Source organism: Synchiropus splendidus, chromosome 5 (assembly GCF_027744825.2).
Source record: "Synchiropus splendidus isolate RoL2022-P1 chromosome 5, RoL_Sspl_1.0, whole genome shotgun sequence".
In the NCBI taxonomy this organism is placed as follows: domain Eukaryota; kingdom Metazoa; phylum Chordata; class Actinopteri; order Syngnathiformes; family Callionymidae; genus Synchiropus; species Synchiropus splendidus.
In genome coordinates, this window is record NC_071338.1 from 6,063,006 (window position 1) to 6,090,346 (window position 27,341).

Genomic DNA, 27,341 nt, shown 5'->3' on the forward strand with positions numbered 1-27,341 from the left:
ACGGACCACCATCGCGTTTCTGAAGCGTGCGTGCAATCAAGGACGGCACCTTTAACATCACAGACATTGAAACATTTTAACCCTTGATCTCTGTGTAGGACACCTTGGTCACAGAAGTGAACCACTCTTTTAGGCGTCCTCTCACAGAGCGAAATAAATGGAAGTAATTCTCCTGTGCTAAAATGCAAATCAGGCCGCGCGTCTGCAGAGCTGGACGAATTGTGACTAGTTACTGCAGGAGTTGAGGCAGCGGCAGAGTCAGACAGAACAGGTGGGGGACTGGACATGATGGCAGACGATTAGTCACTTCAATTTGGGCCCATGGGCAGTTGGCACACGACAGTCCTTTTCGCAAGTGTCAGAGACAATGAAATTCAGTTCCTTGATGTGGAGGAACAAAGGGAATCTAATTAGCTAATTTGCTCCTCATCCAAGTCAGACTGGAGAGTTCAGGGGGACTGCTTGACCTCTCTGACTCCAGCTTTGTGGCGCGCGTATAAACCAACACATCCTCACTCCTGTGGCATCATATATTGACGTAGGGAAAGTTGCTTTTTGCGTCCTTGTGACGAAATAGGCAGCCTTCAGCGTCGCATGTTGACACATTGGCAGGGCACCACGTGAAAAAAAGATGGGATAAGAAATGGGAGGGTGCTCCATTTATTTCACATATAGTACGTGTCAAATTGCTATTTAAAGCCCATCACACACAGAGAGCTTCCGCACGTCTCCCCGCAATGCTCTCTGTAAAGCCCTGCTCCTGCTTAGCACATTCCCATGCCCATATGTTTTTTTTGTTATTAATCCTCATTTGATCATGGAGAAAGAACAGGTTTTCATGAGGATGGATGGTCTCTTTTTTTTTTTTTTTTTTTTCAGAATAACCATGCGACTTGAGTGAGTCTAGGTGTCCACAACATTCGGCACAGTCCAGGTTCAGGGTAACACGGTCCATTAAGTTCTCTCTTAATTATAAAAATTTCAACTTGTGAAAATGACAGTGAAAGTAGATCCTATTTTCATTTAAGCATTCAGCTAACAACGTTTGAACAAACTTATTAAAAGCGATGGATGTTTCGGAAAGCTTTTCCTTATGACTCGCAATATGATTAGTGTTGATTGTAAGCTTCTAACTTTTTCCTCACTGAGGTTTATTTTTAATGCGCCACCATCAAAGCAAATTTGGTCTTTGAAACCATTGTTTCCTTTTGGAGGATCCTGACACGCCTGGCAGCTGCTCTCACCTCAAAATAGAGTTTGACTGTGGGGCAGGCCGACAGCCAAGTGACGCTGCTACATTGTTCCCTCCCTTGCAGCGCGTGGAGAAAGCCGCACACGATCCGTTTGGCACACGAGTCCACAGGTGGCTAACAGCCTCCCGTCTCTGCCACAAGGCCGCAGGGGTGTGTGGGAATATCTGTTTCACACGACACACAGATCTGAGGCCAAGAGTCAAACGGGAAAGTCAAGGAGGCACACACACGCACTTTGGACCCAAAGTGAACTCAACGTGAAAAGCAGTGATGGAGTCCCAGAAATCGTCACTCATTCAGATGACAGGCACTTTCATCAGTCACTCCTGCTGCGGCGCCCACATCATTTTGGTGCAGCAAGTACGTAAAAAAAAAAAAAAAAAAAAAAGGGAATTGCTCCACCCCCCTCTGCTCCTGTGATTCTTCTGCCCTCTCTCTTATTAAACAAAAAGCTTTTTCATGTCAGGGCACAAATGCAAGCCTCAAAGGACGAGGTGAGTCTGAGCGGCTGATGAAAGTGCCCTCAGCGTCCCTCGTGCTGAACTGGTCACCATTTCCCTCCTTTAGACATCACATCAAGCCGATACAAGACAGCACTTCTGTACATATTTCCACCCTGCGCGACACATTACTGCATCTTTGGTGCACGTCTTTCATTCCTGCCTGAGACACCTCCATCCAATCAGTTCAGACACAGACTCTCCTCAGTCTCATCAGAAACTGCTCTTCCTCGCCATTACCCAGCAACCTGGCAGGTGTTTAAACCATCCTCTCCCTAGCTCATCTGTGTCTGTCGCACTGCTGGGTAACAGCAAACACATCACTTTCACAAGGTGAAAAGGCCACGTGTTATCACGTGTCACAACATTTGCTTTGCCTCCACTTCTACCTCATTTGTCTCTTGATGTCAATGTATTTACTTTGCTTTACCTTTTTTTAAACACCACAGAAAGTGCACACGGTTTGCAATGCAAATGAAATTACAATAATTACCCGCTGCTTTTATTTACACAACACAGCGAAGCAGACACAGTAATAGACGATGACAAATACAGTGTCTATATAGACTGACATTGGTGAGAACCAAAAGAATTAGCATTAGCCTTGAGCAGTGTCCTGGCGGGGATGTTCGCATAGCTTCATATTTTCCATCCTGGTTGTGCAGCTTGAGTCAACACATTTTTGAATGCCATTTGTGATACAATTTTTCACTTGAACACAACTAACTTCACACACACAACAGTTGACAACAGCCTTTGACAGGCATTTTAGGAAGTCTTGGAGTTAAAATGTTAAGATCAGAGCCACAGGGTGTGGAATCTGTAATAGTTTGGATCAAACCTTCCTGAAGTTTTTATTTTGTAATCTAAATCGTGTGTGAGAGTTGCTATCTGTCTGCATGCGGCCAGTGATGGACTAGAGACCATTCCAGAGCACCCCCTATCTTCCCACAAGCAGACAAGAAGAAGTTGAACATTGCATCGACTGCTGGTGAAATTCATTGTGAAGTTGCGACGTTTGCCCTTGTCTCTCAGCTCCTGTATGTGCAGCGAGTCCTCACAGGGAAAGTGACCACAGACCAAGAAACTCTTTCTTGTCAATTGATTTTATCATCACAGCGTTCTAGTGTGAAAGGTTGTCCGACCGGAGAACACTGACGCACAGAACATGCAATCTCCATGCAGAAAGGTGGCGTGGCCCTATGTATTGACATACTGAAAACTTAATTCAAGATAGTAGTTGTAGTCATGTCTCAACTTAGACTTACCTTGCGAGTCAACAACAAATGACCAATTAATGTAGTTTGTCACCCATGACTCTTAATGAAGCTGAACATGTAAGCAAAAGTAAAAGGAGCCATTCAAGGGAATGAGGAACGCTTCCTAAACAACCCACACTCACACCCACGGTGTCAAATAGTGACTATGGTCAAGTGCATTTTGTTTTCTGTATTGACGCCAAAGTCATGCTGACGGATAAAACCCATCTTCACCCCCATGGCGTGATGTATTAATGTTGGGAAAGATGACTTCTGCGTCCTATGCTGCTGCCAAAGGCAGCCTTCTGAATTTCACGTTTACAAACCAGGAGTAAAAAATGTTTTTGAGGAGTGTCATGCGCATAGAGACGGGATGGGTGGAGGTTGGGGGGCTGGAATGAGAGGAGACGCCCCCATTATTATTATTATTGGCACCGATATGGGTATTTATGACATCACCATGACCGGCAGATCAAATGACAAATATAAGTCAACTCTTGCTTATGTTATTTATTTATTTTAATAAGATTTTTATATTTATACATGATGAGAAATATTGTTATTTAGTAGGTTTGTGTGAGTCATCTAAAAAAAACGTGACTCTTGTGTGGGGTTTAGTTGAGGAGAAAAAAACGAAAAATATCGGTATCGAACATTTTTTGTCTGTGCCATTTTATATATATAACCCCTGGCTCACCTCATTACTGAAGCAAAAGGCATTAAATAGCAATAGACAAGTTGTTACATGTAGAATGAAAGTAGCACCGTCCAATGGCTTATCAAACCCAACCCCCATCTTTGTTTTACGTGACATGCTGTCCACAGCGTCAGGACATACCACACTGAAGGCTGCCTTCAATGTCAGCGTGGATACCAAAGTCCACCTTCTCAACGTCAGTATATTACGGTGTGGGAGTGAGGATGGAGTGGTTTCAATGGTCATCAAGGTTTCCCCGTGTAACGTTCCAATTGATGAGGGGTATAAACACACCTGGAGAAGACGATCGGATGCACTTCTCAGAAAATTCCTTAGGATGGGGCTTGGCATAAATAGCACCTCGTGTGGTTGTCCCACTCACTTTGTCACCAAGACTGGAAGGTACTTTTAGACCGTCTGATGTGCTTTATATCCCAAGTCACACATATATACATAGTCCCATGGCTAACTCCAACACCCCTCTTTCTTTTATGTGATGCACTACCCAGGATATGCAACGTGCATCAATTGAAAGCCTAATACACAACACTGAAGGCAGACTTTTTCACAAATGCATCTTGTGACCGCTGTAGCAGTGGGGCCAAGACTAGTTTTGACTGACAGCACCTGTGATAGCATTTGAGGTAAGGGGCTTTAGAATATGTATCAGAAAGAGGTCAGCTCCCTCTTTCCATGAATAGAAACTCTGGTTGCGGCCAAAAGAATAGGCCTGCCATATCCTGTGGACCCTTATAAATGAGCACAGAGGGCTAAATGTCACTCAGCAGGGACTCATGGTTTAAATCACGTTGCAAGTCGGTCGGAGACTATAAGCCAGGATAAGGGACGCGTGTCATAGCAGTCAATGTTTTCATTTAGGGAAGACAAAAATGGTTCCTGCAACAGTTGGGATCTTAGCAAATATAAAGAGATTTGAGTCTCCATGGTGGACAGGGTCGTCCTGTAATGCAAAAGCAACTGCGGGGGAGGGGAAACGCAATAAAGCACAAACAAACAGATGGGATTCTTCCATGTCCCCAATCTGGGGGAAACCCTGCCCTCACATACGGCGGGCTGCTGGCCTGGATTTAGCACACGCAGGCCTCCAGTGTTGGGATTTCTGAACAATCTGCACCGCCTGATAAACCTTGAGAGACTAAAGAGCAGAGAGGAGAGGTTAATGAAATAACCCTGAAGGCAGAGTTTGATCTTTTCAGGTCTGTAAAGAAGCACGGCCAGATACATGACTGTCAGGTCTGCAGTGGGCAACGTTCAGCATCTTCGGGAGGTAAACGGTGTGCAGCGATGTCGCTGAAATACACAGCAATCTTGTCATCTACATCAGGTGAGAAAAGTACTGACAACAGGCACAGCAGTGATAAATAATGCTGTTATTTATGTACTCGCAACATGTCACCAGGAGACTTGGCTATGCTGCCTTCTAGTCGTGCACTAAAAAACAATACTTGTTGACACAAAGAGTCAACCATCCCATTCTCTTGTGTGGTATATGTTCATTTTAATATATACTTACATCCTAAAAGTACAAATTTAAATAAGAAGCTAATATTTACACCTAAAATACACAACATTTACAAGTCTAGCCACCGGCCAAGGACGGAAACAGGAATTTGTTGACTTTGTTTATTATTAATTTAAATCTAAATAGCAATAGCAAAAAAAAAAACATGGTGGCTCACCATCTAAAATGGTTTAGCAATGGCACAAAAACACAAAAAGTGGTGAGGAGTGAGAGTATATTTCATTTGAAATGAAACCAAGAGTTTACTGCATTTCAGTGTCATGTCCTGTGGTGGCTCAAAGAAAACACACACACACACACACAGAAAGTAATGACATACAAAGTAGTCGTCAGCTTATGATATTGAGATTGATGGTCTGACTTCACCATCCGTAATCAGGTCAGCATTAGATTTAAAGTTAGCAGTCTGACTGAGGAGAGAACATCAGCAAAAGCCTCCAGCTGAATTGCTTCAAAATGTTGACAGTAATATTGTCAGACTTCAGACCAAGTTGCTTCAGCTTCAAATCAATACCATCTTCTGGCATATCTACTCATGGCTGCACTTGTGGCTGTCAATACTGATGAGGATCCTAAGTCCCACCGTTTATCAACAGCTTGAGGCAATATTGATGTTTCGCACATTTGCTTTGGCTATCTCAACAGATAATAATGAATATAATAGACAATCAGCAAGTCATGAAAGTCTGAGCTCTAACTTCATGAGTTATTGAGAACGAAAACTCATCTGGAAATCTTCTCGGTCTAATACAACCAAAACAGACTTAGTATCTGGGTCCGTTTCTTGCACTGAAATACCATTAAAACTACCACAGTGAACCACCTTAGGCAAATACATGAGAATAACTTAACACATAAAGTGCTGATCAGATCACAGTTCATAACAGTGGACACGTTTTCATACTGGAGTTACTAGGGATGCGCCGAGTTTGCATGCTGCAGCAAATGCACCCGCCGGTCCGAGTAAGACATTTAGAACACTAAGCAAATTGCCGAAGAAATAATGATTAATTTCACCAAACAAGATGACCAGGTTGGTCGGAAACCTGACCGAGCGTTTGGATGAGGACATTAAATCATGAACAATAACAAGGTGTTGATGATCTACCATGTTGAGGAGATGACATGGATTCGGTCACAGTCTTTCTACACTACACTACACTACACTATCTATTGAACGATGCTGATGCGTTGACTTGTGCACAGCACAGTGCTCACAGCAAAGAAGCCAGTCAAATGCCCAATTTCAAGTTGTTTTTAAACCCGATGTACCTCTAACATGACCACTGACACCTTCACGGCAGAATGATGGATTGTTCCTAACCTGACGTCTCACTTCAGAACTTTGTTGACACTCACAGACCATCCAAGTTTGCTTCCTGGTACAAAGCTCAATGCAGAACCCAGTAAATGCACTCCAAAACGTGAAGACGTGAAGAATTATTATTGACATAAAATAAAATCATGCAAAAGAGAAGTGAAAAAATTGAAAGTTATTTAAAATAAATAAATAAATCATGATTATATATGTTAAACTGTAAGTACTCATGAATCACATATTCTTTTTTAATGGACAGTTGAAAGATTCAAATTCATCATAAATCATAAATATACACAATAAGTAAAAACAAACAAGTTATTGGTAGCAAAGGACTACTTTTGAAGTAACTTTATTTACATTCACTGTACACCTGGCTCAAGAGCACTGTACAGTGCGTGTCCTGCTGCTGAGCACGAGTATCAGCCGACAAAATCCAAAATAGCTCGAGAAGCAGATGCACCACACCAGTGCGGAGCAGTGCTCCGATCTTCGGTTGATTTACTATTAAACGGGGGAATTGGAAAGACAACCACATTCAACAGACCTTAAATCACCTCATTAACTTAAAACCGGCAGTTCAATTCCCTGCCTCACAGTGTTAGACTGACATGAATGTGCAACAGTGAACAGCCTGACATAGAAAACGCACACATCTGCCGTGCCTAGCTAAGCTGCGGTTGCCATGGTTACAGACTCACTAAATGGATGTGTGTAAAGGCCTCATTGAGACACAGAACTACACACACACAGACACACACGCATGTGATGTAAGAGGCGCGTTGGTGGTTTAAAGTCGAAAACAACAACTAATCAAATCCGGGAAATTCAGGACAGCGCAGGAACTGAATTTTCACACTCGGCACTTGAGAGATCCTTTTGCGCTCTAAATAGCGCCTGCACTTGGAACTGGCGTTCAAGCAGATCCTGAGCACAAAAACAAGCTAAAACAGGATCGCGTGGACCTGCGGTGCACCACAAGTCAATATGTGACGGTCATGATACAGTAACCTTCAATAGTTACACTTGACTTTGTATTTTATCAGTGCTTTATAACTCTATAACTGTTTCCAGCTGCATCAAGAAAGTGTACTTTATTCCCACCTGGAGAGGTTGAGGTTTGTTTACACTACAGCGCCATCTGATCGAGCCAGCTGATGGTCTACAGCAACTCGCAGTGGGATGTTTATGGAATTAAACATTGTTTACTGACTGTGACCGTCAGGGCAACACAATGCAGTTTGTGCAGTATGAGCACTACATCTATCCACAGGCCAGAGCCAGCGCGAGACACTGACTGCACCAAATTATTTAGAGAGGTAACTAGGAGTGGGCTGCAGTCCCCAAGCACAGCGGCAGGCTCTGGCATGGCATTTCATTCCAGCCCATTTACATTTCATCACAACGTAGCTCTAATCCCGCCGTGCCAGAAGCTATTAACAAAACTAGTCAGGAGGAAAGACACATCATGTCTGCGTTTGTCATCATGTGACTGACCTGAAACATCAAGTTTCATCGTTCAGTTCTAGCCGGCATGCTTCAGCATACGCAGCAGATGCCATGGCAACCACCTCAGCTGACATGCAATTGAGAATATGAACCTTTGTGGCTTGCCTCTCTGATTCCGCTGTCTAAGACAGGAGTGACCTCAATTCAGCCTCTATATCTCTCTGTTGCACTTGTTTGTTTTCCTCTGGTGCCACTGAAAACAGCCCCAGATAAGATCAAAATTAAATCATGAAAGAGTCGCTCCCGGCCTTCATTCCTCCCATTGACATTTCCAAAGCTCCATCTGGAGGTGACTGAGACCAGCTGCCAGGTTTCATCACATTCAGGCGACCTGCTGCATGTAGGCATTCATATCTACATGTGTCAATGAAGAAATAAGTCAAGCATGAAGGCAGGCCCTTCTACTCACCAGCACTCTTCCTGTGAGCGTCTGTGCAGAAATCATGACTCCGGCCCAGTCCTTCACGGAGGTCATCCAGCCCACCTCACTGGCCGCAGCTTCGTCCTTGTCGGCACGTTTGAGGCCATCGCCAGTGGTGATCCGATGGACTTCCTGGAAGACCAAGGATGGAAAACCCTTAACTAACAAGTCGTGCCTTATAGATGAGCATTTAAGAACACGGCACATTGAAGGTGAAGCAGGAGCACTGCCAGCACAGCTTCACATCACAGACAAAAGATGGTGACCGGGCTCGAACACACTGCCCCTCGCTGCACATATGAGGACACTAGTTAGTTTCAGCCAGTGTATCCATGGCAGCTGCTGAGCTCCTGCTGAGTGGGTTGCCTGACGTCTGTCCAGGCAGGTGTCGGTCTGCACGGATCTGAGTGATTCACTCGCAGGAAATGGAGACAGGATGTACAGGTTAGCATCGCGCTCTGATAAAACAACCTTGAGGCTGATGTGACTCAGACTCCTCACTAGCAGCAACTTCCTTCTGCTTCTCTGCTCCTAATGGTGACATGCATCAGTGAAGAGGTTTACAACAGACCAGACAACCAGTTCAACTAACTCTGGCCATTTCCTAATATACAAGCAGCATAAAGAGAGTTAAATTTCCAAGTCGCCTCCATGCAATGAGTGCCTAAGCGACCTCTTGAGTCCTTCCACTTCACCCAGTCAATAAGAAGCAACCGTGTGCTAACAGCGAATGAAGAGAGAACAACTGACTTGAAGCAGTCAAAACAGCAGAGACGCCACTGGCTCCTGGATTACAGCAAACAACTGATTTAGATGAAGCGTTTCTGAAGAACCTGCTCAAAGTTATTAAGATATTCGTACAGAAAATGTGCTGACTCGTATCTATTGAATTGAAAAAGGTATTAATTTCATGGCTGGAAGATTTGTTAATGCATTTGTTGTTTAATAGTAGTAAGTTGAGAGGAAGTCACCGGCACGTTTTCTGTTCTTCACTGCATTTCTAAAATGATTTCAGGTAAATATTTCATGTGTCAGAGGGACATTTGTCAGACTAAGGCTGTAATTTAGTTTTAGTCTCACATCACTCCTGTATGTTTCTCACCCAGCTTTGTTTCCCGTGCTTGGTCGCAGTTGAGTGTTTGAGCTGGACGATGTGAAAATGTGTGTACCAAAGTCATCACAAACAAGTCATCCATAAATTTTGTCCAACATTATAGTATTCGCTGTAGAAATTTCACTGATAAAACAAAGTATCCCAATAAAACAATTTTCCTGCACACTGACTTGAGTCAATGCCCAGTGCTATGATTAAACTCTCAACATGTTCTGCAGTCAACTCACTCACAATTCAACATTTTTGCCATGAAGCCTGTGTTTGTTACAGCTTGACGCATGAGTACATTAAACACCGCATGCAGCTTCAAGTATCACACACACAATTATACAGGTGTAACTTGAGCCTTGGCAAACAGAAATAAAGTGTTATGTGCTTGAAATGTCAAACAGTGAGGCCAATAAAATACAATAAACGTCAAACCAAACAGCATACAGAAACAGAATATTGATCATCATAATAATGCTAGAAATAGCTAGTGATGTCTGTGTCGTCCCCTTGGAGATGTATCTCTGGTTTGTTACTAGCGTGCGGTTACAGACTTTGTACATAAACCTATAAATATAAGAAGACTCATAACACATCTCCACAAACTTCATATTTCCAAACTAATCAAAACACCCACACTAATTCAAAGTCACTGATCCATCTAGTTCCATAGTGTGACAGCACACAGAGACTTGTATCACGCAACATTTCCAGCTAAATTGTTTTATGTTTGTCATTGTATCTGTGCGTGCTGAACACAGGGGAGCAGATGTGAAAGTGACCGAACATAAGCGGGAAGAATTAAGAGAAGCAGACCTTGTTATGATTCATGAGACGCTGTCACTGCCAGTGCCCGATAATGATATCTTATTTTATTACCATCGTGTTCCAAACCATCATTTTCATCACTTTGTTGCACGGGTGTTTCTGCTCCATAATTTATGCAGCAGCATCTGTTTTAGACCGTTTAAACCCGGGCGGCAGCAGGAGGTGGAGGACAGTGGATCCGCTAACAACGTTCACAGGAAAGAAAAAAAGGAGAGCAAATTTGATCACTGTTAAAATCCTGTCCTACTCAAAGCCCTGAATCTGTTTACAAACATAGTTTGTCAAAGGGTTAATGACGCAGAAACATAGTACAGTTCACACTGAGTTAATATATAAGAACAACCAGTGACGCTTGATGAACTTCAGTGTGAAAATGAAATTTGGGATTACATTTTGTTTGTTGTCATTTGAATTCCACTCAAAAATATTAAACAGGCATTTCCGCGGCTTTACACCTGAACCACCATGTGGGTTACCATCGAGCAGCCATCGCAACGCAACCTTCATGCCAGCTCAGTGATCTGTCACTAAATGAAGAAGACAGTATGACATAATCAAGTCTTCATCAGTTTATGAGAAGAACTGTCTTTTGCTTGAATGCCAACGTTCAAAATTCACATCATGCCGTGCCAAACTTCCTAAATATACATGCACGGGACCAAACTCTGATAATACACTGACACTTGCTCTTGATGCAGTTAGTTTAAAACAATTTGTAGTAGAATTCAACGACATACTCTGCATTATTATTGAGTGCAAAACTTGTTGTCTTAAGAATAATACTATTTTTATTAATATTGTGTGCCCTGGTTATATTGGTACAATCTCAACATTTGAAAGCAGAAACACAAACAAAAGTTTGCTTCACTACAGAGGAAGATGAGGGTTTGGAGGCTTAAAACAAATATATTCGGGTTTGGAGGCTTAAAACAAATATAGCACATAATAAATAACACCACAAAATTTCTGCCAAGAGAGGACCATCCATCAAAACACAGGCACCACAAGGTGACCCTGAAAGCTCAGTACAGCTACAGAGTCTGGGTTCAACCAAAAAGAGAAGGCCCCTCCATGGACCTGCACTTTCGGCACCAGAAATATATTTAATGCATCCATCTGTTTCATATTCCGCAGGCATAAGCCATTTCCCCTTTCACGACCTCTGCCGTTCTAAGATCAGAGATGAATAGCCTTTAAAGAAGCAGAAATGCTTGATTTATGAACATTAGAAATTAAAGTTAACTTATTAAGTCCCACCTCATTCTCAACCTCAACACACCATCAGTTGCAATGGGTTGGAAGCTCAGGTGACTTAAGCACGTCAACAGGTTTAACACAATTTAGATACGCACCAAAGCTTGTCTCTACTGTGAATGGAAAACAGCGCAGGTTACTGAGGAGCAGCGTAGCTAGCCGAGATTAGTGCGGCAACAGATCATCAGTGATCCGTACCGACCTCATGTTAAGGCAACACAACCGAGCATTGGCCATAGCCATCTATTTGGTGGCACAACACCACAGAGTGTCAGCGACGGGAACCAAGACGGAGGCAGCTCAACAGCCATCACCACTGCAGCACTTAACCAGTTCTTCAGCAGCAGAATCTGACTTGGGTTATTATCAAAGCTATAGGGGAGCACGGCTGCCATCTCTCATACAGTACTCATGTAAACAAGGCCTATCTCACACAGTCGCCCACCGCTAAAATGTTGGCAGCTCCGTGTTTACTGCTGCAGACACGATGGCATACTGCATCAGGCAAAACACAGGTTTCAGCTTTAGGTTTATGCTGTGCTTGAGCCCCCATTTCAACAAGACCATCGCACAATTGAATCTGAATGTGCGGAGGAATTATCCTCTGTCCCACTCACAGACTTCCTGGTCACTACAGTGGGGTGCCAGAAGGGGGTTCCCAGTGCTGCGGAACACACCCCCTCCATGCGAGTCACACAAATCTGACTTCACTGACAGGCTTCGTTGTTTTCACATGATTTAAATGAGTTTTATTTCATGGAGAAAAGTGTTTTTGGACTATTTGTTTTGTCCTCTTTGTATTTTTCTTGGCGTTCCGAAAAATGATCCCATCATAAGAGTCAAAACCGTGACACGATTTTCCCGGCAGAATTGCAATTAAAACGGCATTGTAAACATAACTGAGATGCAGGACACACCCCCTCTAATGTCTCATCTTATTTTGCGGCCATTGATGGCTGCTAGTTGATTATATTTATGTTTTATATATGGTTCTATGGGCTGGTTTGTCTTAAACCTAAACAGTAGAGATGTGGAAAATAATAATTTCTCAAATATATTGTGATTTTTGTGAATATTTATGTATGTTGAATATTGATATTTCTGCCCCAAATCCATGTTTTTCTCCACATTACGACAGCGGTCATATCTGTTTCCTGGCGAACGGTTGGGAAGCCGAAACTCAAGCGTGTCTCCTGCTCAACAGAGCAGCCGATCCACCAATCCAACACACAAGCTTAATACACATGACAAGCTTTTATTTTCAAACACCAACTATTGTCGAATGCATACCAAGGACTCATCGCAGGATTTAACCACACACAGAAGCTGTTCTGGCATCTTGTTACTGCTTTGTATATTTATAAAGAGTGACTTATACTCTTTATAAATATACAAGTACAACCACAGTCACCACTTTGACCCAATGTCTGTGGGAAACTGCTGGACAATGCAAACGTGCTGAATGACGTCTGTACTGCAAAAGATGTGAGGAACCTTCTGCTGCATCGCCAGGTTTTACTCCAAGCACTGTTCAGGTGAAATTAGAGCAGGTGGCGCAATTATGATAAACAGCCATTTAAAAAGAGGCTTCTCTCCTCCCAGAACACACTCAAGTGCATATTCAAGTAGCAAAGTTCTCTCTCTTCTTCCCTCGACACATACAATTTCTGGCAATAGAAAAACAGCCATGCAGCATGAGTTGATCTCCCCCTTTACAAGGCGTGCTGAGATCTTAAGTGGCAGTAATTCACTACTTGTTAATATACACACAGACTCGTGTTGCTGATGTCCTGTCTCGGGTCATCAGCCTCCCCTTTCTACTGTTACATCTCTGTTATCAGACTACTGCTCAAACCACTTGAGAGTCAAATCAGACTCGTGGATCTCCTGAAGAAGAGCAAGTGCAGGTGCTCGAGGCCTCCCTTCTAATGTCCTGGAGCATCTTGGCATCACTCTTGGCATCTGCCAAGGACTTCATTAGGCTCAGTCTTAACTGTTGAATTTCAATTCAGATGAATTATCCCAGATGAAACGACACACAATGGCGTGTCCAAATTGACTCAAGACACATGGTAACCAGAACTGGAGGTCAAACACGGATTTGGTGCACCAGGACGTGTGAAAGAAATCTGAAATAAACTCACTCATTGAAAAGTGAAACACCTACATTAGCATTTCTGTCCCATGATCAATAACGTACATATAGGGCCTAACAAAAACGGATGAGAACCTCAGTGATGTCCTCCTGTCCATCACCAGCACTAGGTCCACAGAAGATTCCAGGACAGGCCCAAGGCCTCTTTCTCTGATGAACTGATATTGCTGCCCAATCACAGCACACCAAGAGACTGAGACCACAACAGAGACAAACACAGGCACCCATTGCCCTTCATGACCTAAAATGTTTTAGTACTTCAACTTGTTGCCATGGAGAGGATGTTGCTGTTGATCTGGTAGGTTCAAGACATTGTTCTCTTCATCATGACCCGCACGGACAGCTCTGTATTTCCACACAGTTGCTTCTCAAGTCTCATAGTTTAAGCTTACATACTTCTCTGTTTATATTTTATCTACATGATCTCTGCAATTTGATATTAATAATCCCGATCAGATGTTTAAAAACACAATCACTGTGCTGAGCTCCAACTTTTCTGACCAATGGAAGTTTACAACGTTGAACTCCTCTTCTGAATGATGCAGTGGTGCTGCTTCAGTTTAATGTTGCTCATGAACAAATGTACTGCAATTATCCGGTATCTAACCACTGCTCAGAGGTAATCCACCCACCCCGTGTTTTAAAAGTCACTGTGTCCGTGTTTTAAAAGCCAAATCTAATGTTGCCAGCCGGTTTCATACTTCTGAGCAGACATCAGAGTGAAGTGCCTGGCCAGCTTCCTTCTGTATCTCACTTGTTCAGGTCTAACGCTCACAATAGCGGTGAGTTATTGTTCAATATTTGTTGTTGTGCAGAATACGGCAAACCAGCATGTACATTCACAAAACTTTATACAGGGCTTTGAACAAGAAACACTGGATCCTCAAGGCGATGACATCACAGCCGTAGTGATGGGCATGTTGTCCCCGCATGTTTTCAGTCAACCTTGAAATTTTGACACAATTTGTAATGTTGAAAAATATTGCAAAAATCTGTCACGCTTCAAAAGCACAAAGAAATATTTCTGTATACAAGTAACTGCCGACTTACGACCTGCTTGACTTACGACCACAAGTCCGTAAGACACTTATGGCAGCCAGCCGGCATGGCGTACAACAGTTACTGCAGCACAGTATCCCAGCATCTCACTCTCACACAGCCATCTACCACTACAGTGGCACCTATAACCCTCACGTCAGTTATTTTGAATGACATTGGACTTACGTCCAATCTGACTTCCGACCGGTTGGTCAGAACCGATCCCGGTCGGAAGTCAGATGTTACTTGCATTGTTTACAAGAACTAACAAAACTAAATTCTATAGTTTCAATATGTCAGTTGTCATTGGTGCACAGTAGAATGCGCTGTGTGTCCCAAAACATTTTTCCACCGCTGTAAACCAGTGCATTCTAGTGGCAGTGCATTCTATTGCCTGTCATTAGTATGTCATTACAGCTGAGGTTTTTACAAGCAAAGACAACTACCGCAGGAAAATGCAAATTGTGGGATTCAATTTTTCGAGCACAAAAGTCAGAGGGAGGCGGCAGGAAGCAGTGCGAGTACATGTAATTACAGTGACTGAGGAGGGGTGTCTCATCGTCCCATTGATCAGGGCTGCCAGACTCTAAATTTAGGTCTCACTATCTTGCCCGACGCTCCTGACACCAAGAGCCATTGATCAACTGGAGGGAGACAAGTGCATGGTGCAGGAATAGAGGGGAAGTAAATGATCTAAAAGAATGAGACCAAAGCTTGCATGTATAATAAAGCAAAACATTCTCTATGAAGGAAAACGACCCAGATGTTCAGCGAGCAAGAGGTCATGCTCGCTTCCTGCTGGTCAAGTTTGGTCATTATGAGGACAGACAGCGCTGTTCTTTTGCTTCTGCTGAAGAAAATCTGCTATAATATAAAATATAGCTATTATTCTTGCACCTTTTATTACAGGAATATTACATTTTGAGTTTCTTTCCTGCAAAAAAACCTTCCCACCTAATAATAAATTACACAAACACGTTAATAAAGCGACCATGTAAAATTGTTGCCGTATCTTTAAAATCTGTTTTTAGCTTTCAAATTCTCATGAAGCAATTAAACAACTTCATTTTAACACCGTCCGGGGTCCTTAGAGTTGTGCCGCATGCGTCAGTTCAATGCGTTGATCCTGTTTTTCAGAAGTGCTGACTGAGGACGATATAGGTTTGTTAAGCTGGCTGCATGTCTCTCCTGAGACGCCCAGTGGGAAACAGGGACCCACCCAGCCTGTCAGGAGCGAGCCTGGCACCACACTTCTAATGAGGCACCTGCAAACTGTGACTAAGGAGACGCATCAGACCAAGACAGGTTCTGCTTGAGATCAGTCAGCGACACAACTCTCACAGAGCATGAGGCGCATCTGTCTCATCTGCCTGTGAAGGAGCCACAGGTAGTTCTGGTTTTGCACTTTAATGTGACACAAAATGACAGTGAAGTAAGCTGGCTCCAGAGGAGCTGGACAGACGTGGCCAGAATCGATGCTGCGGCTGCTGCTATAATCCAATCACGCACTCCAGAGGAGGCGCAGTCCCAGTCAACAGAAAGAGAGGAGGGATCAGGCCCAAGTGACAGGTAGCAAAAGAGAAGAGACCACTGGTCATCAAGGCCAAATACAGGTGATAGAATTAATGACTCATTCACATTGGCCTGGCGCCGAGAGAAGTATGAAAATACTGCGTTTGCTCTTTCATAAAGAGGGAAACAAGTGAACATTTGAAAGAGTTGAGGACTAGTTACAAGCAGATGGAGTCATTATTTGGAAGGAAGATGCGACACACTTTGAAAAGTGCTGTATGTGAAACAATGGTCAAGCTGGACAGAAGAGGTCGAGTCATGTTCACGCAGCAAAACAGCCTCATGTCCATGAGATGTGCTCCAGCGTGATGACACCTCCCTCTCAGAACCAGCACGAGCATCAGCTAGCCTCTTGGTTCCATCCATTCAGCCCAGTGATCTTCCCAACCTGTGAGCAAGTCTCCTTCTCACGACCCTTTTTCATTCAATGAATGGGCCAGCAATTAAATAAATGAAGATAATGAAGGGCTTAATGATCTCCAGGGAGAACACACTGGACATGGTTGTGGACATGGTTTCCTGCTTCCTGCCTGACTGATAACGATGAGACATCCATCACAGCTGCCGCAGCAGTGACATTGATCACCATCATCGCAGTCTGGATTACAGCCAGGAAGAGCAGATCAGGCAGTGAACGCCTCATCAGATCATGTGGAATGGCTGAGGGGAGGGGAAGGAGGTAGGAAGTGTTGCTCCTCCTCCTCCTCCTCCTCCAACATCTCAGAGTCCAGACAACTGCCACCACCCAGATCCACTCAAGCCTTTAGTTTGCTTGTTGCTTAGCAACAAAAGTAGTGATTTTTATATCCCAGACCACACCAGCCTACCTGAATCTGCATCTCTGACTCTGCAGATCTGAAGATGGCTGCTACCCAAGGGACGAACAGCAACAGGTGGACTGTGTTCAGTCCTGGTGAAATCCCACCAGCATTGTCGACACTAACATGGCTGCTTCGCAATACAGCAGCGGTCCCAGACTCACTGAACTACAGTCAGGTCAGAAATTCCGCACTAGCTTTGGCATGGATGGATGAATCATCGGCTGGATAGTTATAAAGAAATTCATGATAGTTGCTAACAAGATGAAAGCAAAAATGTGGATGCTTTTTGATCAATACAGAGAGCCATCGTGATATTTAACTGTGGACTTTTTTCATCATTCTCTGTGAGACTGAGAATGAACCTCAGTACAGAATAGAAAGCCGCACATTATTAGAACAAGCTGCATGAATGGTATCATCCACAGTAAAGGTTTTATTGTCTAAACATTAAAATTTGGGGTTCATCTGGCGGTCATATGATAATATGACATTTAGTGGACTACTATTCCTGTTAGAGTACAAGGTAACTTTGGAAAGAGCATTGACTCGGGTCCTCATTTTAACACCTTACCACCAGACGCACGGAAATCTGCAACCTCTCAGTCTGATTCAGTGAAGCTAATACTGAGATTACACAGCTAAAACTGCCAAGCTACATATCACTGCAGCTACAGGTAGCAGAGTGAAGTGAACAGTACATCGGTAGCCTCTAGTCACATGACATATTTAGCTGTTTATCTGCTCAACAAATTACAAAATGTTGCAGTGTTATTAACAAGGTTGTCCATTTCAAATCGTTCATTTCAGTGCACGTTTTTGATGTGTTTCTGGGCCTCACTCTGTTCGGAGACGGTTTGTCCCTCTACAGTTCCACTGACAGTAGAAGCAGAAGCTGACGGGTGGCGAGGAGCAGTTACAGACTGTTACAGTGGTGGTTCAATACTGTCGCCACGGTGTCGTCGTCATTCACAACGTGCTTCCTTTGGAAGGTTTCTGAGTTAAACTCCCAAGTTTCTGAAGAAAATGTAAATATTCACCAGACTCTATCACAAGAATGATAGGTATGGAGTGTGTGGGCCCCGGCTAATGTAGTGTCAGCGCCATGAAAAGTGGCAAGGTTGTCTGGTTATTAGCCATTAGCCATGGCTAGCTGCCTTCAGCTCACGAAAATGAGTCTTCTGTAGCAATGCAGACTGAAGTCGACCAGCAGTTAAACCGACAGTAAAAGTTACGATCATCTCCAAATGTGATCCTGAGCCTCATGAAGCTTTGAAAATAATCAGAGCTGTGGCTGAGGTCATCTGTGAGGATCAAGTACGCAATAACTTGTACTTGGGCTATTTATTTTGCATTTATTTGCACTTAGTGAAAATTTGGTTGTCATGTTTTCATTATTAGTTTTTGACATTTTATCGTTATTTTACTTCATGTATTTTATTTAATGTGTATATTTAACTTACCCATGTTTTATTTAATGTTGTCTATATTTAACTGACCCATGTTTTCATTTGTCATGTACATAAATGTTTCTGTTTCTGGTTTCAAGAATTTATCAAAAATGTTTTTGTAATTACTAACACTCTTTTATTTACTTTCCGAATGTATGTGATTCTTTTAAGCCAGGGGTCTCAAACTTTATTGACAGGGGGCCACCTGAGACAAATTGTTGGTGAGGTTGTGTCACAAACCAGGGGAGTGAAGGGTCCTGTGCTTTTTGACACAGATTTATAGGCCATTTTGTTTGTCTGTCATCAAAGCCATTCAGGATATGAGCACTTAGGTTCACTGAGGAAGACCAATAGAACCGGCTCATTTTACAAACACCGCTAACAACAGATATGTGACATGTGCTCTAACTACCATGACAAGAAGTCATCCCCACAAATGTGCATCACACTCAAGGTGCCGGATACCAGAGTGTTCAGAGTGAGTTCTGCTCTTGAGGCATCCCAGCATGCATTGCACTCCTGAAAGGCTGCCCAGCCCTTCGGTTTATTTTGTTTTCTACTCCTGTATAGTTCTGTAGTGATGTCATCTTAATCATGTTGTCAAAATCACATTCAGCAATATTTCCAGTGTTTCGATGACATAAGCATTTCAGCGATTTAGTAGTTTTCATACTGAACAGGGAGTGGCTGAAGTGAGTTTGACCATTTATGGGCACTGGAGTCATGAGTGAAAAACAACAAAACAGCAGATGTATCTGCAACCGTAGTTTCAAGTTTAAGTAAACATTTCCATTCTCCATTCACAGGGATTCACCTATGCAGTGTAGGATAAGTGCACTGTAGGGGGCCACGGCCATGAGTCTGAGGCCCCTGGTTTAAATCGATAAATCTTGTTTTTTATATTAAAGTATATTATTTACAAAAACAAATTCACTCAGAACAACTAAAAACTCAGGTGTGATTGTTAAGAGGATGAAAAAGTGTCAGCACAGCGTGACAGTGGTTCGTGCTGCAGCCAGAGTTTGTATGTCTTTATGGGCGAGTGTTACTGCTGGGCACTCTGCTTTCCTTCCGCAGCCCTATTACACGCCGAAGTTAATGGGTGACTGGGTGTGTGCGTGAATAGTTGTTTGCCAATATGTGTGACCTGCTCAGATCTGATGGATGGAGGTAGTAGAGCAGTGGTTCTTAACCTTGTTGGAGGCACCGAACCCCACCAGTTTCATATGCTCATTCACCAAACCCTTCTTTAGTAAAAAATAAAATATGACACACTAACTGCAGACTAGACTGAGGGGTGGACCTCTGCGGCGGAGGCTCCACCGAACCCCTGAGACCGACTCACCGAACCCCTAGGGTTCGATCGAACCCAGGTTAAGAACGACTGTAGTAGAGGAATTGTTCATCACCTGTAGTGAAGTTGTCACAGTTACTACAGTCAGTTCATACTGTTCACTGCCAAGTCAGCATTTTGAGTCGGAACATGTTTTAATGGATGGGTATCATCGAGCTCTTCAGCAGCATCCCATAATGGTTGCACACCAGAATCAGACTTTCAGTAGACCATGACATAGTTCAGATATTCATCAGCAGTGGCCTTTTCAAAACCCATTTATGACGGTTAATTCATAATGTTGGACTGATTTGTGATCGGACACACAGTGTGCTGCGTGTTTGAGGGTGAAATTTTACATGTCAATTTTGAGAGGCTGGCTGTATAACAGTTCAGGTTCAACAGTTGTGATTGTGATAGTTCGTTTTGAAAGTTTCATTTTGTGTGACTCTGTCTGTTGAGGCTGACGTTGTAAACATTGGTTCCCAAAGTTGTCACTCTTCATTCACGCTTGACAACACCCAGGTCAGGTGAAGGGTCACACTCAAAGTTGGAACACAAAAGTTTTGTGGTGACAGGTTCTTCACCCACCTTTTTCTTGGAGCTGCAGTGGCAGCAGACGGTCCACAGGTAGCGGAGAGTCCTCCACAGCAGGATGATGAAGAGCCCCCCGAAGAAGGTGACCATGGAGGAGGCGAGGAAAGCCCACCACATGCGCTGGCTGTTGCTGTCGCACGGCACATCTGGAGAGAAGGGGATGATCATGCTCATCTTGGAGATGACGATCGAAGGGTCCGGGTTGAACCGCTCCCGGTTTTTAGGCATCGCGGGCTCTGACGTCACCACCACTTGGACTAACAGTCAGAGAGTGAGGACTTGGCTCAAGCAGTGCTTGGAGCTCCAGCCAGTGCGCCCTGACGCCTCCGCGGCTCGGCCATGTTCGGTCCACCTGCCCGTTGGATCCACCGGAACCGCAGTCCAGTCCGAGGAAATTGAAATAGTCTGACAGACAATATGAATCAGTCCGGCGAGGAGGCGAAGTCGAGCGTCATTCGACTGTTACATATTTTTCCCCGAACTATGAATAAAAGAAAAGTCCTGAATTTCTCAGCGAGAATAGACAGCACGAGTTGGACCGAGGATGATGATGATGATGATGATGCGTGGTGGCGGTTAGATAGAGCTTCTTCCACTCCTCCACCTTGCTGAAGGCTCAGTTCTCCCTCAGGTCCGCCACACGACAGGAGCGAGCGACGGACGGCAGCTCGGAAAGTGCAGGTCCGCGCCCGCCTGCTGGAAGATGGAGCCGCAGATTTACAGGTAGCAGGGGGGAGGGGGAGGGGAGGGGCTTATCAGTCCCGCTGATCTCCTCTCACGCGTCATCCGTCATCCTTAGTGGAGCTGCTGTCAGGCCAGAGAAGTGAGAGCAAGTGTCGCCAACACCACCCGCCTCCCTTTATTTACATGTGTAGCTCATGTTTTCATAGATATACAACCGCAAAGGCGAGTGATCAAGGACTTCAAAGCCTCCCCTAAACAAACATGTTCATGTGTTGAAGACTCATTTATGCCCAGAAAGACTTAAAAACTGCTTCATGTTTTCAAGGCGGCGGAACATATGCTGCGCCCTGGGTGTACTGTGGAGTAACCTGGTGGCTCTTTCACGCTGGATAACCACGAACCATTGATACCTTTCTCATGCAATCATTCTCACCAGAGTTTTGAAGTAGTTCTGTCGCTGTAATAATGAATAATAAATAATAGCCAGGTTCGCCGCTGCTTTGTTTACGCGCGTCTCCCCGTCATGCGATGAACACTAATCGTGTTGATGTACTGCGGTGTTTCTTTGTTTCAGTGAAAGTTGTATTGTACCAGAAATGTTTCAGCAATAGTGATGACGTAGTATCCGCTGCTGACCAATCTGAAGGTCCCGGTCTAATGCAACAGTCAGAGAGCGGGTCATTCTTCTCCCGTGATATACAACCATCTGTGGTGCTGTCGACTTCACTGGTCCGAGAACAGTTGACCTCGAAATGTGTGCATGTTCGTCAGTGTGGGGATGAAGCAGCCTCATATTAATCTGATGAACGGTCCCGCTGTCACTGGCAGAGCTCCCCAATAATGGGAGTGAACCCTTCATGCTGGATTAGTTGCTATGTTCACTGGCGTTTGCCTCGTCTCTTTCAATTCATACATCAACAACAGAAAAAAGTATACAAAGGCAGTGCGTCGTAGAGAACATGTTGCTTCAGTGGAGAGGTGCACGGCGTCTGTTCTTTCAGCATGGCTTCACGCGAGCTGCCCTCTGGTGGACGACTAGGTAAACACACTCAGCAAATGAACAGGTGAAGTTGGAACAGAATGATTCGCCTCAGCTGCAACACCTCACTGAATGTCATTCTAGTGTCTTTTTCCTGCGTTATATTTCCTGAAAAAAATATGCTGCGGACTTGCAATTTGCAGTGCCCAAATTGTGCCCGAAAATGAGGGAATACATGAGGAACATGGATGTATTTTTACACAATTTCATTTATATTTTCACCTGTACTACCACTTATTGTCCCGAAACTATTTCCATATTTTCTACCCAATATGGCACGACCTGGAGTGATTGTGATTTCTCAGATTGAGCATGTTTACAGATCGATGGCGAGAGTTTTAGAAAACAAAACCCAACCAAGTTAATGAACAGCGTGTCTGCGTGGGCTGTCAGTCACCCAGAGCAGTGTAATGGATGCTGCATGGGCCGTGTACTGCTCCCTCAGGTGGAGATAAGGAGTGTTGATTTACACGATTTGGGTCACACTCTATAAACATTTGGATGAAGTAGTCAGGGTACAAAACACAAAGGTTGGTTTGTATATATTAAACCTTTTTATTTATGTCTGAAGAAAGTCTTCAATCATGATGGGAAACCAGGTGTGATTCAACTCCCAGGGGAAATGTCTAGTTCCTAGTTACAGCAACATGAGCCCCGTGGTCCAAAAATGTTAACCATCCCTCCTGAAGAGTTCTAAAGCATTTCCTCGACCCAGGCGACTGAAGTGGAACACAAATTGACGGGCTCACAGTCACGTAGCTATGACAAACCCAACAGTGAATTTTGACAAATGAAAATGCTTTTAGCTAGGCACGACCACAGAAGTGAAATGCTACTCAGGGAAAGACAATTGCCCATTCAAAAAAACAAAAACAAAAGAAACATCAGAAACCACAGTCGCTGTCCTCCATAGATAAGAATGTAAATCGGAAATTCTTGAGATCTACAACTAGACCTGCAAAACATCTTTGATTTGGCTAGATAAATAAACCAGCAGCAAATATATAAATACATGGCAGGAGAGTGGTCCGTTTCCTCTCTTGCTAAATCCTACACGATTACATGTGCTTTTCAAATGCAGCTACTGGATGGATGGGAGAATCAAAGGTTCAAGTAAGCATCATATTAAACACTAGTGTAAACAGATCTATGTATAGTACAGAACTTAAAACATAGAACATGAATTGTGCTGGCATTGATCCGAGTGTGTACCGAATGTCGGAGAAACTAGGTGAGCATTTTGAACCTCTTCGCAACGTCTGTTGAGCATAGTTCCCTAGTGAAGAACGTCTATGGTGATCCATCAGGGATCCACAGAACTTTGTTCTGCTCCTGCTCCACGATGCTCAAGATTTGAGTGCAGATGTAGGAAACACTGCCGCCCAGAACAAGGCCTGCGGGTGGGAGACAGACGTCATCACTGCATATGAGGTGCTTATAAACACATTCACATGTACAGTATTTGCACACACACTGAACAAACACTCATCTTAGCGATGGTAAAGCACCTGTGAAGAAGCGGTTGAATTCCTGCTCAATTTTCTGCGCCGTCTCAAACTGCTCCTTGGAATGCTTCTGTGAGAGTTTATCCCGCAGGTAAAGAGGGTCTTTTTGTTCCCTTTGGAGACAAAACCAGAAGATGCTGTTAGTGGCCAACAAGGAAATGAGTCTGAGAGTGAAGGACGCATCACTGACATGTGAAAAACATCTGTAAGAACCAAATAACACCAACTCAGTAGCATTCATTGGCAATTAGCATTGATCCATGGAACATTTCTGCCATGGTTGCTGTGAGAAATGAAGGTCTGCACCTGAGACATGAAGGAGAGGAACAGCTAGGAGGTTCTAGAAGAGGGCAGAGTGGGCAGAGGAGCAGTAGCCTCCACATTTTAACTCACTTCAGAACACAGCCACACAGACATGAAGTGAGAACTCAATGAAAAGATTGTAGCTTCTTATCTCAGTTGACAAGCATGTTCTGATATCATCTGTGGATCATCTCATCGCCTTCTACTTTAGGATCATCAAGAAGCCACTAATGCCTCATATCCAGACATGATGTGTAGAACTTAAACAAGTATAAACAAGTGCTCACTATACTTCACATAAATCCAGTATAGTAAGACAGTGACATGTGCGGTGCAGTGCAGACATCAGTGTAGTTGAATGTTCTTCTTAACCAACTTCTCTTTAGTAGAGAGAGTGAAACACCTGGAGCAGGACATGAAGCCTAAATCTTCAGAACCAGCTGCGTTCATCCTGGTCCTCAGGCCATGTGACTGCTCTGTCCTCAGACCACCTGACCTGACCTAGAATCACACCCCGACACACAGCTCACAGTCTGTTCCCCCACAGCAGATCTAAAGAAGAGCCTGAGCTTCAGGCGGAGCTGCTCACTCAGACTGAGAACTGTTCATGCTCAGAACTGTTCATGGCAGCTGCAGGTGGAGGCGGCAAACGATTCAGCCGCCCACATCACTAAAAGCAGAGCCCCCATGTGTTTCCTTGGACAGCTGGCACTTTGCTAATGAAAGAGGAGGCTTAAGCCTGAATCAATATCCATCACTGTAGAGGTGTGGAGGTGCCTTGCTGACCTGAGTCACACTGGGTTTGGAAGGGAAAACACAAACCTTGCTCCAACTCCCTCAATACAGTTGCAGATTTTACCAACCCTGAACTAGAATGCACAGTATGCATCAAACAGATCAGAACATCTGACCAGAAAAATAAAGCAGTTAGTCTTCTGAGAATATTTTTCAAGAATAGGTTTCCCACTTCAGCAACATAAAAACTTGGTATCACCAAAATAAAGCAGCTCTCTGAGTGATTACTGAAGTCAACCGAGAGACAAACTCTATTCGGAACCCTGAGGTAATGCTGTAGTCAAGGTTTTTCACCTGCAGACCGCTCACCAATGCAAAAGCTCTGAGGCAGACTGGATGTCCATTTCACAGCACAGGAGGGGGCGTAGGAGACATTGTAAGAAGGTGGTCGGGACACAGTAAGGACTGACACAACCTGAGTGGCCACTTTATCAAGGAATGCTGCCGCAAAGAGCATCTGTCCTCCTGACACACCTCAGATTCAAAGGGAGCACTGTGGTTTTCATCCCATTGGTGGAACAGAGCATCTTCAGGTGTTAAGCTACACAAGATTGCATTTAACCTAGCCTCTACAGTGTTCAGTGAACAGAAAGCCAAATGATGAGTCAAAGGTATGTTCTATATGTACATGTATACAATTATTTATTTACTTATAAAGGCTAACCACCTCAAACCTATTAATGGTGCTGTTTTCTGAGCAGCAAATGCACAAAACAAAAACGACTGTAAATACTGATCAGCTGGACAGTAGACAGTTCCCCTTCAGAGGGTCAAAAGTTATGGGTGAAACAAACCAGTCAGAAATAGAAGTTGAAGTGAAAAAATATTCTTCACTGCAATTACAAGAGAAGATCATTGGGGGAATGAAGCAGGAATGGAAATCAACTCATCAAACACAAAAGCAATACTCACTTAATCTGCTTGGCATTTTTGTAGCGAATGAAAATGACGATTGGGTAAATGTGAACGCTGTGAAGACGTTCAATGGCGTGTGGAGCAATGTCAAGCAAACAATGACAATCCTATGAGAGAAATGATAAAAGACAACATGTGCAATGAGGAATGGAGAAAATCAGAATTATTGTCCATAACCTTGTAAAATAGCTCAACGGCAACATTGACGGAGACAGGCAGAGACATACCTCCCCAGTTGAGACCCTGGAGCACATTAAATGGTAACAGCAAAATAAAATGCCTTAAAGTAACAGTGGGACAAAGAGTTTCTGAATATCTGAATATAGGACTTGGAAAAAAAAGGAAATAACTTTTGGAGGTGCTCATGCAGTCATTAGTCTTCAGTAAATATTGCATTTATCGCTCAAGGTAAAAATCTAATCCTGTACAACAGTGTCTTGTAAAATCAGTGAAACACGTAATTGACACATATTATATCCACCCAGAACCAGTTAAAGAGATTTTCTAAAGCCACTGATATCAACTTATAATAACACCATTCAGGTCATGTTCAGCAGGCTACACTGTAACGCAGGTGATATGGCACGTCATCCTGACGTGCTTCACAAAAAGACTAGCACTGAGAACCATGAAACAGAGTCTTACCCTGTCAGTGATTTCTTTTATTGATGCCACAGTAGTCACGTCAAAATGGCCGCTCCGTCGTTTGTAGTCGATAAATACACAGTCCTTGACTCCCCGCTCGATGGCCTGCTGAGACGCCTTCATGATCTCTGTGTGTGGGACACGAGCAGACCGATGTGTTGAATTATTACAAACCAGCTTGTACTCGCGTGTCATTTGGAACTCGGCTGAGAATGAGCAGAAGTGGTACTTGTCTGAGTGAAAATAGCCGCGCCACTCACCAGGGAGACAGCGGCAGAACTTAGTCGGAGCCTCTGACTCCAGCATGTCTTTACAGGGCTCCACGAGTGGACCCAAGATCAGAACGGGTCTGGGTAATGAACATTCAACCTTCTGAACTTGCTGGTACATTAGACTCACTCCATCTAAGACAAAAAAACACAACACGACTGAAATACAAGTCATGGACAAAGACAAAACCACATCAACGCATTGACATGGCTGACTGACAGCACAAGCCTGAAGTCTCACCTTCCGTGATAGGCAGTGCTTCTGCACTCATCTCATCCTGAGACATCATGTCCTTCCCATCCTTGGACCCGCTGCGCTTGTGCTTTAACCTGCGGCGGAAGAAAGACCTTCGAGCAGCAGCAGACAGAGTCTTGCTGGTGCTGCTGTCGTCTTTCATGTCAGCCAGACCGTGTCTCCGGTAGAACTCTTGATCAAGCCTGATGAGGACACGATAGTGTTTCCACTGCAATGCATCAAGCTCAAGTGATCAAAGTGTCACGGCAAATAGTATGGAGTTATTTCACTGAGCCGCTGATG

The 27,341-nt window shown here is 43.9% G+C and overlaps 2 protein-coding genes across 10 annotated transcripts in view; both read right to left on the minus strand.

Annotated features, from left to right (window-relative positions):
- LOC128759469 (calcium-activated potassium channel subunit alpha-1-like) overlaps window positions 1–21,468 on the minus strand; it is an 85,812-nt gene extending 64,344 nt beyond the window's left edge. For all 8 annotated transcript variants that reach the window (XM_053866440.1, XM_053866443.1, XM_053866435.1 and 5 more), the window contains exons 1-2: window positions 20,643–21,468; window positions 8,489–8,632 (exon numbers count right to left, since the gene is read on the minus strand). In XM_053866440.1, coding sequence (XP_053722415.1) covers window positions 8,489–8,632; window positions 20,643–20,876 — 378 coding nt within the window. In that variant the 5' untranslated portion in view covers window positions 20,877–21,468. The remainder of the gene's footprint in view (window positions 1–8,488; window positions 8,633–20,642) is intronic.
- A 1,461-nt stretch (window positions 21,469–22,929) lies between these two features.
- LOC128758494 (disks large homolog 5-like) overlaps window positions 22,930–27,341 on the minus strand; it is a 29,814-nt gene continuing 25,402 nt past the window's right edge. For both annotated transcript variants that reach the window (XM_053864474.1, XM_053864473.1), the window contains exons 28-33: window positions 27,045–27,241; window positions 26,795–26,938; window positions 26,535–26,662; window positions 25,887–25,996; window positions 23,880–23,989; window positions 22,930–23,765 (exon numbers count right to left, since the gene is read on the minus strand). In XM_053864474.1, coding sequence (XP_053720449.1) covers window positions 23,662–23,765; window positions 23,880–23,989; window positions 25,887–25,996; window positions 26,535–26,662; window positions 26,795–26,938; window positions 27,045–27,241 — 793 coding nt within the window. In that variant the 3' untranslated portion in view covers window positions 22,930–23,661. The remainder of the gene's footprint in view (window positions 23,766–23,879; window positions 23,990–25,886; window positions 25,997–26,534; window positions 26,663–26,794; window positions 26,939–27,044; window positions 27,242–27,341) is intronic.